Source organism: Poecilia formosa, unplaced genomic scaffold, assembly GCF_000485575.1.
Source record: "Poecilia formosa unplaced genomic scaffold, Poecilia_formosa-5.1.2 Scaffold174, whole genome shotgun sequence".
In the NCBI taxonomy this organism is placed as follows: Eukaryota; Metazoa; Chordata; class Actinopteri; order Cyprinodontiformes; family Poeciliidae; genus Poecilia; species Poecilia formosa.
The window spans coordinates 709,874-728,033 of NW_006800113.1; the positions used below are offsets into that span (position 1 = coordinate 709,874).

An 18,160-nucleotide genomic window follows, 5' to 3' on the forward strand; every position below is an offset into this window, starting at 1 on the left:
CAAGTGTCCCTTGAGGGCTCTTGTCTGACCTTCCTGAATAGCTCAAACTCATTCTTCCCAAGCTTACGGGTACTTGGCTTTCTCCAGCACGTACCGAACACATCAACCTTTCTACTGAGGCTTTAATGAGTTACATCCATGTTAGACACACCTAGAAGTATGAAATAAAAGATATGGTATGTGAATATATACGAATTCAAAACGAACCAGAGTTCACTTCAACTGAACCGAGATCTAGACAGACCAGAGTTTGCTTTTTTTGGACCCCATCAGAGTTTGACTACACATTCATGCTTCCTCAAACGTACCAGACTTCCTAGACAAATGGTTTGATTAAAGCGGACTAAACAAGACTGGTATGAATGCACTCTAAAACTCACACATGCTCATTAAAACTGAACAAGAAAAGGTGGGAAAACAGAGTATAAATTTCAGTTGCAACATTTAGATGGACGTGTGGGGTAACTTCAAAAAAATATGGATAATTCTTTACCAGATAGACTTTTACTTCACTAAGAACTATCGGTTTCAATATTAAATAAATGATAAAAGCTTCTACTATGTCTCCTCCAGTCTAACTTTTCAAGTCATAGTGCTTGGCAGCACAGGTGTTCAGCCGCATTTATTACAGAAATCTGTTATCATTCTTCCTTCTGTAATATTGTTTGGAGCTCCTGGTGAATTCATAAGATTTTCTCAGGGTCAGCAGAGAAATCATATTGTTGCTGTTCTCGTCCCGTCTTTATTAAAGTCCTGCTTCTCACAGTTTTACTGTTTTCCCCGCCCTGCTGCTGTCCAGCTGTCCAATGACTCACTCTAAACTCGCCCAACTCGGTTAAAGTTATTATTTCTGCAAGTCATTTAATTCCTCAGGAGCTCAGGCTGCATTATATTGAAAGAATTGTTTGGACTCAGAATGCAGGATAAGTGGCTTAAAAGTCAAAATAATAAAAATAAACGAGCAGCCGAGGAGTTCCTGAGGTTTTATGATTTCCTACGAGGTGTCCTGACCCTTCACTGGTTTTGCTGGCTTTTCATGAAACTGCGGGCAGACGCAGCAATGTTTGAGAAGCTAACACACTTTGTGCTCAGACACAGAAGAATGTAATAGAGTCAGCAGAAGGAAATGAAAGGTTTTAAAGCAGCTCTGTCACATGCACAGCTGAGGCACCAGTGGCTCTACCTGTTTACATTAACTGGGCTTTCTCTGCTTTCTACTGATTCCATCAATCCTTCTGTCTGCATTTCTCCGTCGCTTCTGTTTATGTTTTCCTTAGTCTCTTCTTCACCACCCGTCTCTCCGTCTGTCTCCTAGGGTCTGTGTATGGGAAAATGAAATCGGTGCATCATAAATAAAACAAAAGAGAAACACTTTGAGGCCCGGGCGCTCCCTCTGAGCTCAGTTAGAAATACAAAAACTGTTGTGTAAGAATCGGCATCGCATTCAGTCCACAAATAAAGACGAATTCAAATGTTGTCTTCCTCGTCCAGGAGGAAATGGAAAGCAGCAGCCCTGGACAAACTGAGCTGAATATGTGCAATGACGAGTTCAAAACATCTCGTCCAAAACATTTCCCCATCTGTTTTCATAATCAGCTTCTGACTTGACTGTTTTCCCCTCAACGCAGCATGAGAGCTCTGCTTTTTGCTCCACTTTCCAAAAGGTAAATCTCCTTTTACTGAGGGAACTGATAAAAGATTTAATGCATCATTAAGGAATACATCTTTGGGATAACAGTGCCTTGAAAAGGCATTATTGAACTTTGATATTTTCTATTTTTTTTTCTGCGCTGAAACAACAAACATCCATGTGTTTCATTGGGACTTTATGGGATAGAGAAGGGATCAAAAAGTTTACAGTAAAAAGGGAATTTTTAGATTCAGAGCTGATAATGTTTCCCAGCAACTCTACATTTTTAGTAAATATCTTAGTAAATGTCATTTTATTTCTATTTTTAGGTTTTAAAGTTCAGCTAAAAGACAATGGATAGTTTATACTTAGCAGTTTTTTCGTGGATAAAACAACCAAGACCTGTATTTGTTGCTATAATTATATCTTAAAACACTATTCAGTTTGTACAGTAGCATTTTGCATGTGTCGCCTTGCCTGGCTCTTCCACCTGATCCATCTGGTTTGGGAGACTTTGTTGGTCGATTCAATAAAAACCCTATGAAATCCTCTGAGGTTTGTGGTTGGATTGTGAGAAAATGTAGAAAAGTTCAAGAGGAACGAAAACTTCCAAAGCACTGCTGTTAAAATGACTCCCCATCTGTTTCCGTCATCAACTCTTACTCAACTGGTTTCCCTCAACTCGTCATTATTACATGAGAACGAAGCTCCTCGTTGCTCGCTCCGGACGGTGCATCTCATTTAACTGCTTATGCCTTTTTAGTGGCTGTCATTCTGCATTTTTATTCATTCAGAGCAATAAATGCATTCACACCAGCAGATTTGAGCTAAATAGATCATTATTATCCATTAAATCTGTGTGGAAACATCGTCGTAGAGCCTGTTATTACTGGTGGCTCCCGTCTCTTCTCACCTTCTCATTTTCTAAACCAGAGCCCCTGCTGTTACCTGCCACCGATACTGTACACACTCCCCGTCGCTGCTCACTATGTAATAGCGCTCAGTGTAAACATGGGCCCATTTAGATGAAGAACGCACGCCAAGGTGAGAGCCAATTTCCAGCGCCGTTGTTGACATAGGCTGGTTTGATTAGCAGAGCTGTCTTGATGGCCGAGGCCACGGTGGCTAATGGTTTTCTCTGCAACACTCAGAGCCTGCACAGTGCTGATTTTAGGGAGACTAGTAAATGCATCAAGCACTAATGAGTATTGTCAACTATCCCTAAACATTTCCACAAAGATTGAGGACCAGTCTCCTCAGATTAGAGGAAAGGTTTGCCACAATTTATTCGTAAAGTCATGCCACCGCAGGGATAAAAACTGTTTGTGCCTCTGCAAACTGTGGCACCGTTTACCCTGAAAACGCTTCAGCTGAAATGTGAAATGCATATGAATGAATATGTGTGGGAGTGTGTGGCAGTGAGGTGCAGCAGCTGGTACTTTTTTCTGCTGAGCAGTTGATATATTTTGCATGCGGTGGGCGTAAGGTGAGCATATAATTGGCAGATGTGCTCACATGTGCATCCATATGTTTTATAATCAGAACTGTAATGAATTCGATGATTAAATGCTATTTAATTGGCATCGGCGTCATTTCAACATTCTAAACAAATGTTGCGCTCATTTGTTTAGAGTATGGATGCACCAAAAAGTGTCGGTCGGCTTTTAAAATAATGTAAAATAAGCTGATGTAAAAATAATGGTGCAGCAGAATCAGCAGATTAAACACTGCTGTTTGCCTGTTTTATTAAAATGCCAACACTAAAAAAAGGTTTGTCTACAAGTATTAACTGTAGTCTTCTCTATATCACATATCTATACTACTAAAACACTCATTCACGAAGATTATTACTGGCACTTAAGCAGAAATCATATGAAATAAACACTAACTCTTGGACCAAACAGCTGGTGGAAACCACCTGCACTTCCTCTGACGTCTCATTCAAAGGATTTAATCTATAAGAACAATGTTTCTCAGAAGCTATTGCTTTTTTCTTCTGTGCAATTTAAAATTGATTTTAAGCTCTCCATGTTTTTCTAACACTGATAATGATCTCAGTCTTCTTATTTATGGACTTGCCTTTAATCCTACAAGCTGTCCAGACCCTCAGGAAGTGAGGTCATCTTTTCTTCTAATCTTTCCTGAACACCTGAAGGCAGCTGTTTTAATTGCAAACTGAAACTTTATTATTTTGATTATTTAATTATATTTCATGCTTTTATTTTAATTAGTGCTGCATGTTGATCATTTAGCAACTCTAGCCAGTAGCCGAGAATATAAAACTGCATTTACTTTAGCACATATATATTGTCATTTTTTTAATGTCATTTAATGGCTAATTTTGTGCTTATTCTATCCTCTAATTGCTTAAGACATTTTTTGCTTGGTTTTTACCCTCTAATAATGTCTGTCAATTCGTTTTTAAAACAGAACACTGACATGACTGACGTGAAGCAAATAGTTTGACTTTTATTTGGCTTTCTGATTAATATTTACCAAGGACGCAGCTCTTATCTCAGGCACAGAGGTGTCGATAGACTGAATTTATGCTCCAACTTCCACACCAGTTGTTCACAGGGATGTTCCTGAGCCCATGCATTGATTTCCTCTACACAATCATGTTTGCTTTTCAATTCGGGACCGCCTGGGAGCCCAAAGATCACGAACATTCAATATTGGTTTCTCACCCCTGTCCCTTGTGTGTGGCCTTCTTTGGATTCTGCAGATCTCTTAATTGTACTGTGATGCAATCTGGAAGTATACTTATATTTATGGATAAAAGGAGGATGTCAAACAGAGTAATGCTGTTTCATGTTAAATGTCACATTCATCCAGAGAGTGTGTGTGTGTGTGTGTGTCTGACAGATGCATGGTTGTTTTCCAGCTGTTGTGGGGGTATTTGTGGGAGTGTGGGGCTAATGAGGAGTTGGGGGGCTGTTGTTGGTGTGGGGTTACTAATTTCCTCCTTCCGTTTCCTGGGGCAGGTGCGGGATAACCGCCATACGCACAGATTCCTCACTGTCACAGGGCGGAAGCAGGCCCCAAACTGCAACACACACTCTGCTTTCACTGCTGCGCGTGTGTAATCGTATATCTCCCAACACGTACCCACATGCACAGCTCTGGATGTAATATTGAGTCTATCAGCGGCTCTCTGAGGATGGTGGGGGGTGCGGTGTATGGTGATGATGTTCTCGGAGTGCAAGTCAGATGTATTAGACGGCGTGTCATTACAGCTTTCCACTCTAGTTGGTCCCTGTGGTTCACATCACACCTTACTCTGCTGCTCCATATAGACCTCAGAGGGGCAGACGGGGGAGTCTCTCTTCCTGTCCCCTGCTAAACATAGCCATCAGCTCCCTTCCCTGTCCGCATCTCAAACCAACTGTCTCCCTGTTCTGCCAGCATTCGTCAGCACCAGACGAATGCATAGACTCGGTGCTTTGTGAAGTATTCCTTCCTCTGGAGCAGCTTTAACATTTTACTATTAAACTAAAAAGTACACACAACTCTGCAAAAACCTGGTTGTAAAAGTATGTACACCATAAAGTTATACTTTGTTGAAGAACTTTATTTAATTTACAATATGTAGTCAGAGAAAATATTTTCCAAGAGTGACCTAATGATGGGTGATAAGGTACTTAAGTACCAACTGAGGAGCATAGGACAACTTGGAGCCCAGCATGTCAGAGGTCAGAGGTCATTGTACGCTCTGAAATGTTTAATCTGTTCAGTTTAGCAGTTAGTCATTCAGAAAAAGGGACACAGGAAGAATCCATTTCTCTATTAGCATCATTTGAGATGTTGTGGAAAACAGTCGTCTGTAGTGCAGCAGATACTGGTGGTGTAGAAGAAGATATATGTGACTGCTTTGCCCAAATCATCACTGAAGATGAGAAAAGATGAAATGAGATGCAAAAAAGAAAGAAGCATTAAAGCGAGAGATGATGGAGAGACAAATGGAGCATAAAGGAGAGGGAGAAATGTTGAGGGAATTGAAGAGAGATGAAGGATTGTGGGTTTTTGGGTGGCCCTGAGACGAGTTGAAGACCCAGGTGTCGCCCCTCCTTTATCCTGGTGTATCTCCATCCTTCTTTTATTCCCTCTCAGTGCCTCTCCTGGTGGCCTTCAGCATTTAATCTGGATTAATGGAGGAGCATGACCTTCACCTCCTTCTCTCCTGCTCTTTCCGCTGCTGCTTCATTTCACACCACTATCTAAGGAGCAATTTATTTCCACGCAGACTAGACTGCACATCTGTTTCTGTTCTGTCACATCTTCATTTCATATTAAAGTCTTTAGCTTTCTGTCATTCTTCCATCCTCCACCAGTTTTATTCCTCGTGTCTGTGCTTGTGTTTATGCTGATGGACGAGGCAGGGCTGGTAGTTGTTGGGACCACCTGTGAGTCCCGTCCAGCCCCTCTCTATGGGTGGTCAGGTCTCTGCAAACACACATGCTGAAGTCCACATCACCTCAGTCTATGAATATCCTCAGGGGAAAGTCTTGTCAGGCACGAGTGCAGACGCACGCTCCCCAGCAAGATGTGTGCAGCCTAAACTGTGGCGAGTGACTCATTCTAATTGGCCGGTCAACAGGTGCTGAGCTCGACTCGAGGGACCGGACGTGGCAGACGCAGGGATACAATTACAGAACAAGGCAGAAGCTAAGCTCAAAGCTTCTGTGTAATAACTACAGTAGGAGCCATTGTTAGAGGGGAAGTAGACGGCAGAATCTGCTCTGTGATTCTCTTTGTTGCTTATCTATAAAAAAAATTTACCCACTACTAAATCTGCTACATCACTATACCACTTAAATTCAGTTATACAACTGTGTTACAAAACGATACACAATGACTGCACTGTCAAATTGTAAAACTTAGAAAAGATTTATCAATGATTTTATTAAACCAACACCAAAAGTAGCAAACTGAACTGTGTTTGTGGTTTTCAAACATAATCAACTAGGTTATTATTGAACCTAGCTGTAGTTATATGTGATATCACCACTGCTATATTCAGCAGTATCACAATGTTGTGATTACCTAACACTGTGCAACACCGTTCTTAAAATAGAACTTGGTTTAATGCACTCTATCAAGAACTGATTGAAACTACAGTGAACCTTTTCCTATTTGTCGATTTTTCTATGGCATGTAACTAAATTATTCACAGAAAACCTGGATGCTTTTTTTTAAGCTCGTATCTTAAATATCTGAAAGAAAATGCAGCTGGGAAATATAGCAGAAATACATAGGTGTAAAGCTACTTTACATGCTATTGGATGTCATTTGCAAAGCATCAAATTTATTTTCCTTGACAACAATTGGCTATAACCTCCAAACCATTTTGTTTCCTTCTGCTCTTGGGCTACTGTAGTTCCCACTGTGCTTAATAGTGCATATTGAAGTATATTTGGTTTTTGAACTATTGAAATGGGTAGTCATATGCATTTAGAGGGAATCTCAAGTATTCACATATTTTAGTTATTAGTGTGTCCCTAAACACTGTGAATCCAGGAGGTTCACTGCATCAAGAAAACAACAACTTATGTGAACATTTAAGCTGTACAAACTTTTCCACAAACAAGAAAAGAGATTGAGAAAAGTTTTGTGTTTTTGACCAAAATATGTTCAAAAACCCTGATCGATACTGGTCTCAGTGTAACTAATTCAGGTGCTCCTTTTTCATAAGAGGCTTTGCTTATTTCAGCCAGCAAACACCAAACTGTTTTCTGCCAGCATCAGAATAGCAAGTCTCCACACAGCCTTTCAAGCTGCTGCAACTTTGCATCAGGCTCTTGCATCTCTCTGCTTTGGAAACTGATAGTTAAAAACTTTATGCTTAGCTTTATAAGAAGACTTGTTTATCACTCAGCCCCTGGAAACGTAGCATAAGATGGAAAACATTTGAGCCAGCCTTTTTGCTTCTCGCGCCTCTCTCTCTCTCTTCCACCATTGCTCGGAAGCCCCCCGTGTCGCCTTACCCAGGGGTTTAGCCCCTAATCACCCACAGCTAGTGGGAGGGAACCGGAGACTTCCAGCTGGCTGCCTTGTTACTGCACACCCCTGGGACACACACATTCCTCCACACACACACAACCTCATATATGCTTACCAAGGAATTTGCCGTTATCTCTTGGCATCTCTCCATCCACGTCCCCCTGACAACTCGATCCTGCCGAGGCCTCGCCACATAAACTGAGTAACAGCAGGAAACCGACCAACAGAGAGCTGTCCTTCACTCCAAACCAGTTCAAACCAGTATCAAGAACAGTCATCACGATACAATAAGCTATCTATCTGTACAGGCAGAACTTAATGATGAATAATTTTAACAAATAATTACAAGGTGTTCACCAATTCTTAAAAAGTCTCTGAAATGTTTAATATTAAGTTTATAAAACAAAATCTAAGTTGGAATTAAATACGATATATACAGGTCTTAAATTTTGATGTGACGGGACTATTTCATCTCATGCATTTTTTTCTAGAGACTTTTCTGTCAGACGTTTTAGTTGCACACCTATCTTTGCATTCTGTGACTCGAGGCGGTTACGGCTATAGATTACCTAGCTGGCTAGCTAACATTTTTGGATCTGGGTGATGGGCTCGAGAAAAGACAGCGACAGGCGAAAGTCATCGGCACTCTGGTTAAAACCAAACACATGGGGACACCACAACAATTTTTCTTATTCTTCCTTTTAATACAGCAGGGTTGGTCTTAAATTTTATTCAAGGTGGCATTTAAAAAGGTCTTAAAAAGTCTAAAATTTGCCCTAAATAACCTTCTGTTTTCTTTATCTTACAGGAGGGATCCGTATGACTATCCCACACACTCCAGGGCTCACAGGGAGCCCATCCCTTACCCCGGTCACTACCAGGACCCTCCAGGTCCCAGCAACTCTGGCCGTTTGCCACTCCCTCAGTCGTCCAACCAGTCCCAGCAGGCGCCCGCTAATCAACGCTACTACCCGTCCGCCCAGCCACACCGTGCAGCTCTAAGACAGGATGTCCCTCCGTCTCCCACGGCTGGTCGCAGAGGGCGGCAGTACTATGAGCCCGCAGCGGGGAGAGGAGACGGCTACCGGCAGGCCAGCCCCGGCCGCTACACCAGCCCAGACAGGCACCCGAAAGCAAGGCAACGCTACGCCAGCCCTGATGGCTACCGGGATGAAAGACAGCCTGAGCCACGGCGGAAGGACCCCATGATAGGTGCAGTGTAAATTGATGGTTAAGGTTCAACTCGGGCGCTTTGCAAAGAGTTATATTTAAATGTATGTAAATATATATATATATTGTTTCTGGTGGAGATATTGTGAGTATTCCAGTATTGCCAAGGTTTTTGATGACAGATTTTATAATGCAGAATGAAATGAGATTAAATTGCACAAATATTTACAGCAAACTTGGTGCCATACAGATGTTTAAGATGAAGTATATTCCAGCACTGAAAGCACTGCGTTTTGTCCAGAAGGATCAAACAGAAGGTAATAAATGGGAGGGGGGGATCACCTTTACCAGCTTAGATCATGACAGGAAGCCGACAAACAAAAACAGGAATTAGCTCTCCTTCTTGGCGTTTAGGCCTTGATGTTTTGCAGCTTAAGCTTCCTTTACTTCCTGAAAACATGTCATTTTTTTTTCTTTTGTCTTTTTGCCTTTGATTATGTGGATGAGGCCGACACCTTTACTGTCCAAGATGAATTTAATTGTGATATTTTGTGGTTTTTCTAATAAACTAAATAAATAGTTATTCTTATGAGCTACGCCACTAGTAACGAATTAAACTAAATCTTTTCCTCTTTAACATCTCAAACCTGAAATTAGTTGCACTGACTGATGTGTAGCTTACGGTTTGTTTCAAACATTGTCAAATAAGAGATTTGTTTTTCTTTTCTACAAATACTTTGCAATAAATATTTAGAGATTCTCATCCTCTCTTCATTCTGTTCCCGCTTCATCAGGACATGAATATTTGAAACGTGCTGTCAAACTGTGCCATGAGTCATCACTTTTTAAAAATTCATTACGATGTTAAGCTGAATTTCTCCTTGCTCAATCTCCAGATAAATTTACCCTCGTGAGATGACTGATAAGAGTAGCCGGCCTCCCAATAATGACTGAATCGTCTCCAACAATTAGGGGCAGGAAAATCTCCACTAGAAAATGATTAATACCCAATTTGCTCTCTGTAAGTAAAGATGGCCATGATTGGTGAAATTAGACTTGATATGGTGCATAATTGTGTGTGGAGAGGGCTTTTTCTATCAGTTAATGTTTAATTAGCAGCAGCGCTGGAAGGGAGGAAGCATATGCTGATGGGCCTGGTCTCTGCGTTGGCTTGACCTTCCTCTGTCAGAGCCGCAACACACCAACTTTAAATCACATTATTTAGAACCAGACACTTTACGTATGTTTCATCAACTAATAAATACTTATTGTTTGAGATGTCTGGTGGTATTTAACTGTTGGGAACAATGATGCAGCGCACAGCGCACCAAAATAGACAGAAGCGCAGTAAACAAAAGGAAAAAGCAACTGTCTGCTTGTCATCCTGTGACAAAACCCAAGGAAATCTCATGCTGATAGTTTGAAACGAGCACAAACAATCATCCAACATCGTCAGTCTGAGAAATGAAACCCAGTCCAGGATGCATATACAAAGCCCTACATATGCATTTCTGATTAAATAGGTTAAAATAAAATCTTTAGTTGCATCAGAATACTCTCCAAATTAAAGATATTTATCCATCCATCAATTAAGATGCAGGTCAAATTAAAACATGTATAGACTTTACTGGTCAAGTGGGGATCAGAAGTTGCTTTGACAATATCTAAAGGTCCAATGAGGAGAAAACCATTTTCAGGGTCAGATGTGTGCTACACCTGGTAGAACCAGCACCAGCTAGCTGCTGTCCTCTTGTAATGATGTTAATCTGTTTTACACTGGCGAATGCATCCCAGTAGTTGCTGAATGTGCAGAACACATCTAATGAATGAACACAAACTTTAATTACCTTCATGTGTATGAATCATCCAACAAAGCAAGGTGCCACAGGATGAACATGCAATATTAAACTTTGTTCTTATTAATGTGAAATTTACTTTATATGTACTCCCAAGCAAATGGGAAATGAGTTTAATTATGTTTTACTGACTTTGCCATGAAAAAAAAAGTTTAAATCATATCTGATGAGGTATAATTAAAGAAGCATGTTTAGCACCACGGCCTTCAACTGAAGCTTGAATCGCAGCAGGATCCTTTTTGACAGGAGTGTAAAATGTTGCTTAAAAAATTATTTTTCTTTTGTGTATTTGTGAAGTACACAGAAGGAAAACGCACAGAAGGGAATTTCACAATACAACTTTAACGTCAAGCAGACTGACGTCAATCTTGCTCTACAGTCTGAAATGTGATATTGTTTTACAGTAGAATTCAACGTCTAACATAAAAGTACATTTAAATTGTCGGTCCCATGTATTTGAAAGCTAAGCAGGCCCACAGCATTACAGATCCTCCACCTAATGCAACACTTCCACATGCTCATCCTTCTCACCTAGTTCAGTCACATTCGACAGAAAATTCCAGTCCAAGTCTCCAGAGTTTTTAGCAAACTGTACTTATTTAATAAAATCTATTTAAACTCTAATCCCCCATTTCTAGCTTCATCAGCTAGAGCGCAGCAGGAAGTGGTAAGGCCCGGGCCTTCTCACTCTTACAGCAGCCAACATGACTTGGAGCACTTAATGCCGTCTTCCCTGGCTCTTTACTGTACTTAAAGGAAAACTCTGCAGTAAACGGCCTCCTTCAAGTGCTTGTGGTCGGTTTGCTGCTAAAGATAATAAACAGCAGCAACTTAATATTGGAGAATTAATTGCACTTAACTATCCATTAAACAAAAGCTTTGAACCGGCTGTCAGGATTGCAGCAGCCATCTTACTAAAACACTAAAACCACTCGTCCAACAGAAGTAAATGGAGTATTTTCAGCTCTGTGTGACGGCCTCGGAGAAGAGTGATCAGACATGATGAAGACCAAGGAGCACAGCGGAGAGGTGAGAGGGAAAGTTGTGGGGAAGTTTCTCACTAAGCACCTGTAAACAGTTTGGCAATGATCTGTTTTCAGATGATGGATCAAACTCACAAAAAACACTGTGGAAACGCCTGAAGTGAGCCAAGCACACTTTGGAGGAGCTGCAACTGAGGTGGGTCAATCTGTGGATGTGGAATTAAGAATGTTTTCACACCTATTAGTCTGATCGATTCGGTTTCACTGAGGACCAAAATTGCAACATTTTCTACATTTTCAGCTAGTGAGGTTTGCTTTCACTCAGCATTGTGTCGCATAAATAAAACTATTTAAAAAAAAAAAAAAAAAAAAAAAACAGTTCACCCTCCTCACCCGCAGTGGCGCTGCACCAAGAACTACTGAAAGGAACAACATGAAAATCTCTGGAGACACCGAGCGCAATTTCTTTCCTCACAAAATGAAAGCAAAAATTTCTCATTAAAGCGCTAGAATCTCATGCTTGTTTTAGTAGTATTTACCCAGCATGCCCTGCACCTTAGTCTGCCTCCTGCTTTTGTAGCTGTCTCTAGCCCGCTTGGGGTTCACATATGCATTCAAACAACGGCAAAGTTCACTTTAACCAATTCAAGACTGCTTTTTGTAGACAGACCAGGGTTCACTCTTTTTGGTCCATATCAGAGTTAAACTGTGCTTTCACACCTCAAACAAACCAGACTTCCTGGGTAAACAAGCTTCAGTTTGATTAGAGCAAACTAAACTGGTGTTGAATACAAATACATGCAACACTTTCCAGAATTTAATTTGTAAACTTAATTTAACAAAATAAAATATTTTGAAGTTGTGAAAACATGTGAAAATGTCTAGAGGTTATGAATATGTTTACAAGCCATTATTCTGTACTTTCCATGGTTGTGCTGAAGAAATTTGTTGTTTCAGTCTCAGGACACTCAGTCCAGCAGGTCAGGGCTGCAGATTTGCTGACGGAGATTTTTTCCTGCTTCATATCAGCTCACCCCTCCTTGCTCCATGACCTCTGATTTTAAGAAAGACCAGAAAACCCCTTAATAACCATTTATCTGCTCTCTGCACCAGTCTTCCTTTTGCCTAAGCTTTCTGTGTGACTGTTTTATAACTCTGGATGCTACATGAATTAATTTGACACCTCATAAACTGCCTCTTTTTTTTTGTTTGGAGCTCTGTTGCCCCTACTCTTCCTCGACCGGTTGTCGGGATTCGTGGCTTGTGGGAGAATTCCCTGGTTAGATTCTCCTAGCATTATCCATTCTGCCAGCACCCTTGTTGAACACCTCAGCTTGTTAGCATGTGTCAATCAAAAAGCCATGCTCCTGCGAGGGCAAAGTCGAAAGCTGAAGCAGTTATCTGCTTCCTGCACAGCACCCTGAAAAGACTGAGCAGATACCGGAGTGTGATCGCCCACTTTGACCTCCATCTGCTTCCAGCTTCTTCATTAAAGGCGCATTCCACCATTATGCCGCTGTCCTTTCGTCCTTCACCTGCTGCCGTTTGTTTCAATTCGGCCCTCATTAAGGAGTCGTGCTCTCAGGTTTAGTCGGAGCAGGATGAGCAGAGATCTTTATTTAATTATGCAGTTCATTAGGAAGCAGGTCCATTTCTCTTTTTATCCCTATCTGAGGGAGTAGCTGGTGGCTAATGTGGAGTTCAAATGGCCTGAATATGGAGATTGCCCCAAATATGGATTACCATTAGCTGTTAGCCTGCCCTTCACCCACCTCATTCGCGTTTATGTCTGCTGTGTAGCCTTTTGATGCAGTATCACTCAAGCTGGAGTGTGCGCTTTCAGCCAGTGTGTTTGTTTGATATTGTTCATGGACTGTGAAATTGAATTTCCACACTCGGGCTGATATTGGAAATAATTTCATATCCTCTGCAATTTTCTTGCTCGGTTTCACCTTGCAGCGTGTTTAAAACATTCACTTTGACTCGGTGTCTTTTCCTTTCCTCCCTCTGCTGCAGAGTTGATACAGCAGCGGCGTTAATTTGGGCCGTATTTATCCTTAAAGCAACGCCGCTTTCTGGATGAGTCGTTTGCTCGCCCCCACACAGCGCAGCCTGAGCCACCAGCCGCCGTCTTTTGCACGCCGGCCATCACCATGACAACATGGCCGCAGCTCCTGGCACAACAGCCCGCTTTGGAGCTGATGAGATTGTCGTAGCAACAATGAGATGCTTTTATGTCCCTTTGAGGAGAATAGGAAGGATTTTGCTTTTTCAGGGACGGCAATGTACTCCTGAGATCCCAGACAGGTACAATTAAAAATAATAATAATAATAATAATAATAATAAGTGGGAGAACTCAGCTGGAATAATCCAAACCAAAAGCAAAGATCCTTGCAAAAGTTTTTACCTTCCTCAAGTTTTTTTTTTTTTACACATTTTGTGATAATACAACCATAAATTTCAAATGTATTTTATGGGAATCTTATCTGATGACTGACAAAGTCTCAAATAATTCATACATTAATTCATTACTTACTCTAATATGCCTTAGTGAATGAGAATGGGGTGACAATTAAACATGCAGTGCAAAAAGTATGGCTTTTAGCACAGTGGCAAGAAAAAAAGAGACATTGTGGAAATAAAGCCTGGCAGAAAGTTAACCTCAAGTCATGACGGGAAAACAAACCGTGGAAGAAATTGCTCTCAGCACATAAAACCAAACTGATTTTGCTGACTAGCAAAATGTGGTATGAGAGTACAGTGGACCACCCACTAACCCTGTAGACCTCCTAAAACACTTACAACTGCCTATTTTAATTGTTTAAACAGTAAATATATCTTAATATGCATCAATGCAAACAATCTGCAAAAGCTAACATCCACTTCCTTACCTCTGCACCTGAATGTACAACCAGTCAGAACCAAGGAAGATAAATGGCGATCCTGGGTTTGCTCCTTTGTAAATGCCAGCTAATAATCTAGCATGGCGGCTAATTCAGCTTCTCAAGCGGCGTTACAATATACTGTCTTAGAAGCTTTATGGTCAATTTTAAATAAACAGATACAGAAAGAAACAGCTGTTCTAAATACAGTGCAAGGTGCAGCCAAACTCCTCCATCTGTCTCCATCTTTTCCCACTATTTGAGCTGTCCTAGAGTTCTAACAATGAAAACTACCAACAACAAAAACAACAGAAAAAGGCAGCTCACTCAGGTTACCATTGGTATAGCTCTGTGGGTTGTGATGTGGCCAACAACAGGTGAAGTCTGTGACTTCTTGAACCCATCCATCAGCCTCTCAGCACCAGCCTTGGCCTCTGACACATAAAAAACGTCCGCCAGGGATTGAAGGCATTCAGCTGGGAACAGACAGAGGCACCAAATATAATGACATACCCCAAAGTTGGCATGCATGAGTGTAAACCCACATCAGAGTGGCTGACCACATGGACATTAAGTTATAAATGTTTGCAGTGTCCAGACTGAGCCGTCTGTCACTGCCTGTATATTAAGTTCTTACTCCAACACATCCTCTTACTGTCTTTATCGCATTCCCACCTGTTTCAGGTCCAGCAAACTCAAACTGTACACACATCCCTACCAGCAGTCGCACATGTTTTCTAGTGTGGCAGTGGGCCTCAGCTGACGGCCTGGCAGTCGCTGTGAAGCTGGCGCCCTTCTCACACAGATGCCAGGTGTTCTGCTTGGCCGTCCAGAGCTGCTGGGGTTGAGTTCGGTGTCAGGGGTGTTGGGTTGCTTTGAAATGGCGGAGGGAAAAGATGGAGGTAATATGTTATGCGTCCCTGTTAGCCTCGACGCTTGGCTGAGACAGAGCACCACAATGACCCAGGAGAAATCAGAGACTGCTTAGCTTCTCCAAGACGGAGAACGGAGCGTGATGTATAGCAGTCACGACCATCTGGGGGGAATCTCAGGTGATTTCCCAAAAGCAGCTGAAACCTGAAGTTATGAGACGTCATTACTTTTCAATTAGCCATATTTTCTTCGCTGATAGATCCACGTGTCAAAAACAATTCTCGAGACAAACGGCCGTAGTTGTTTATGACAGTGAAGAGCATAAATCTGCAGCACGTAGATCTGTTCTGGTTTACCGCCACTGCACAAGTCAGAAATCTACAGAATGACTGGACCCCCACATGCCTGACTCTGAAATAGTATGAGTAAGATTGTAAATCAGCAAAGTGAGGTAAATCAAGCTCTACGTTTTGTATCAACCTGCTGGAAGATTTTCAGTTTTTAAAGAGAAACAGGCTAACAGAATCACAGATCCTTCACTTTGCTCAACAATGGATGCAAGTTTATTTATTGCTTCATGTCAGATCCACCTTGACAAAAATCTCAATTTCAGTCTAATCTGAACACAGATGAGCAGCTTTTAAAATTTCTTGAAATGTTAAGTGTAGATTAATCTTAGCATTGCTTAAAAATCAAATGTTATTTCTGAGAAAATCAACAGAAATCTCACTGTTCTTTTAATGTTGCAGATCACTAAATGCAAAGGTTAAGAATTCATCCCTCAGATCGGTAGATGCTAAAAGCAGGATCTGCAACCTGTAATATGTCAACATGTTTTAATTAGAAATGTATGGCATAGTTTCTATCCATTTCTGTTTAGCACTTCTGCTTGAGTTAAACAACTGCATAAGTTTCCACTTGCATTCAGAAAGCTGCTCTGTGCATATCAATAAGCAACGCAAATCACTCCACTGCACAGACTTAATTTTCACACCAACTGCAACTTAATTTCTCAAATCTCACATTAATCCACAGAGCTGTAACAAACAGACAGGACACCTGACTTCCGGCCTCATTTTCATTTCGCTGCAGCCGCCATTCCGGCGTGGATTAAATCAGGGGGTGAAGACAAAGTGGAGCCTGATTGGAAAGTCACTGTAGCAGCCAGCAGTGTAATCCATCCACACATTCCTTCCAGAGAATGCCAAACAGCTCGCTGAAAATGAGCTGCCGACCTGACTCCATTAGATCTCCGCTGTGTCTCTCTTCGCTTTCTGTCGTTTCAAAAACACACGCATACACACACATACACACACACACAATTTCTCTGAGCCTGCCACCAGCTTCATTAGCGGGAAGAAATGTCCTGCTCGTTAAGGCGAAGCAATTAGTGGCTAATTGAGAAGCTTTTGCAGTGCAGATAAATTTGCTTTCTCGTTCTCTCTTCGTATATGTGCATTTTGACCAGTTAATACATCTGGATTTCCGTCTATAAGTCATATTCGGCTTTAAAGCAGAACGTTTTGACGCTTTTCCCCTGCAGCAAAAAGTTCTTGCTGCATCCTGTGGAAACAGAAAACATCTGACACATTTATTTTTCTTTTGTGTGTGTGTGTGTATGCGTGTGTGCGTAATTGTTTATTGTCAGCTTGCTGAGACAGTTTGGGGCATCTTTTCCGGCTGTGTCATCCGATCCAGAGAGAAAAAGACTTAATGGGGACTTTTACCCAGTCATTTTAATGTTCCCTCTCCTTCATTATGCCTGCTTTTCCAGACACAACAGTCAAACTGACACAACTTACCAACTGCCTGCCCTTCTCACTCCGCAGCCTGACTTTCCATTCCTCCGGCTGCGATTCTCTCCACCACACTCTTCCGTCTCCTCTTTCCATTCTGTCATTCCTCACTCCCAATTCTTAGCAATCCAGAGATAAGCTCCGTGATAGGGAGAAAGTCGGAACAACACATACACACACAAACACACAGCCAATCTTTTTTTCTTTTTTTTTTTCACAAATTGGAAAGATAAATCTCCACTGAAGATAAAGTAGATGCAGTGAAATTAGATTTTTCCCTTTGATTCCCTTTTTATGCAGACTGCAGAAGCACTTATTCCACCTCTGTCCTGCAGGGGGCAGAACCCTTGATAGCCCCACTTGTGTGACCTTTTGCCCACAGCCTTGCTTTCCTGCTCCTCCCTTGATCCTGTCCTCACAAGCCGAGATAAAACTATTCGCTGAGTAAACCGACCGCAGTCCTTCCAACAAGTTTATGATTTCCCCTGTAAACAGCAGAGATATGTGACCTGCCCCCCTGCCCCCTCCCCAAGGGAGTGTTTTCCCTACGCGCCTTATCTCAGCCCACCCCACTTCACAGGGACAAGGACAGAGCTGATGGGGTTGGTGGGGGGCAATCCCTGGGTGTTTTTGCTCCGAATCATGCGTTAAAGAGGAACACAGTGGGCTTTGTTGGCCCCGGCGCTAGCTTCACACGAACTGAGGTGGGATTTTTCCACAGCAGTGAAAGAAACATGAATTGTTGAGATGCCCTGAAGGGACGAAGGCCTCCGAGTGTCACTGAGGACAAGTCCGACCTTATCTGTCCTCTTCTGCAGACTGCATGTGAAACTTTACTTATCCATTCATGAAGCTGTTTCATTTTAACTCACTAAAGTTTCGTCACTTTTCATCTAAATCAGGGGCGTCAAACTCAATTTCACCGAGGGCCCCTTCAGCGTATTGGCCACCCTCAACGGGCCACATTGA

At 41.8% G+C, this 18,160-nt stretch overlaps 1 protein-coding gene and 1 long non-coding RNA gene across 3 annotated transcripts in view; one reads left to right on the forward strand and one right to left on the reverse strand.

The window, feature by feature from the left end:
- pard3ba (par-3 family cell polarity regulator beta a) overlaps positions 1–9,563 on the forward strand; it is a 128,464-nt gene extending 118,901 nt beyond the window's left edge. For both annotated transcript variants that reach the window (XM_007565310.2, XM_016678145.1), the window contains one exon: positions 8,439–9,563. In XM_007565310.2, the coding sequence (XP_007565372.1) occupies positions 8,439–8,853 (415 nt within the window). In that variant the 3' untranslated portion in view covers positions 8,854–9,563. The remainder of the gene's footprint in view (positions 1–8,438) is intronic.
- LOC103147116 (uncharacterized) overlaps positions 1–18,160 on the reverse strand; it is a 60,590-nt gene that overhangs the window by 19,507 nt on the left and 22,923 nt on the right. The window lies entirely within an intron of this gene.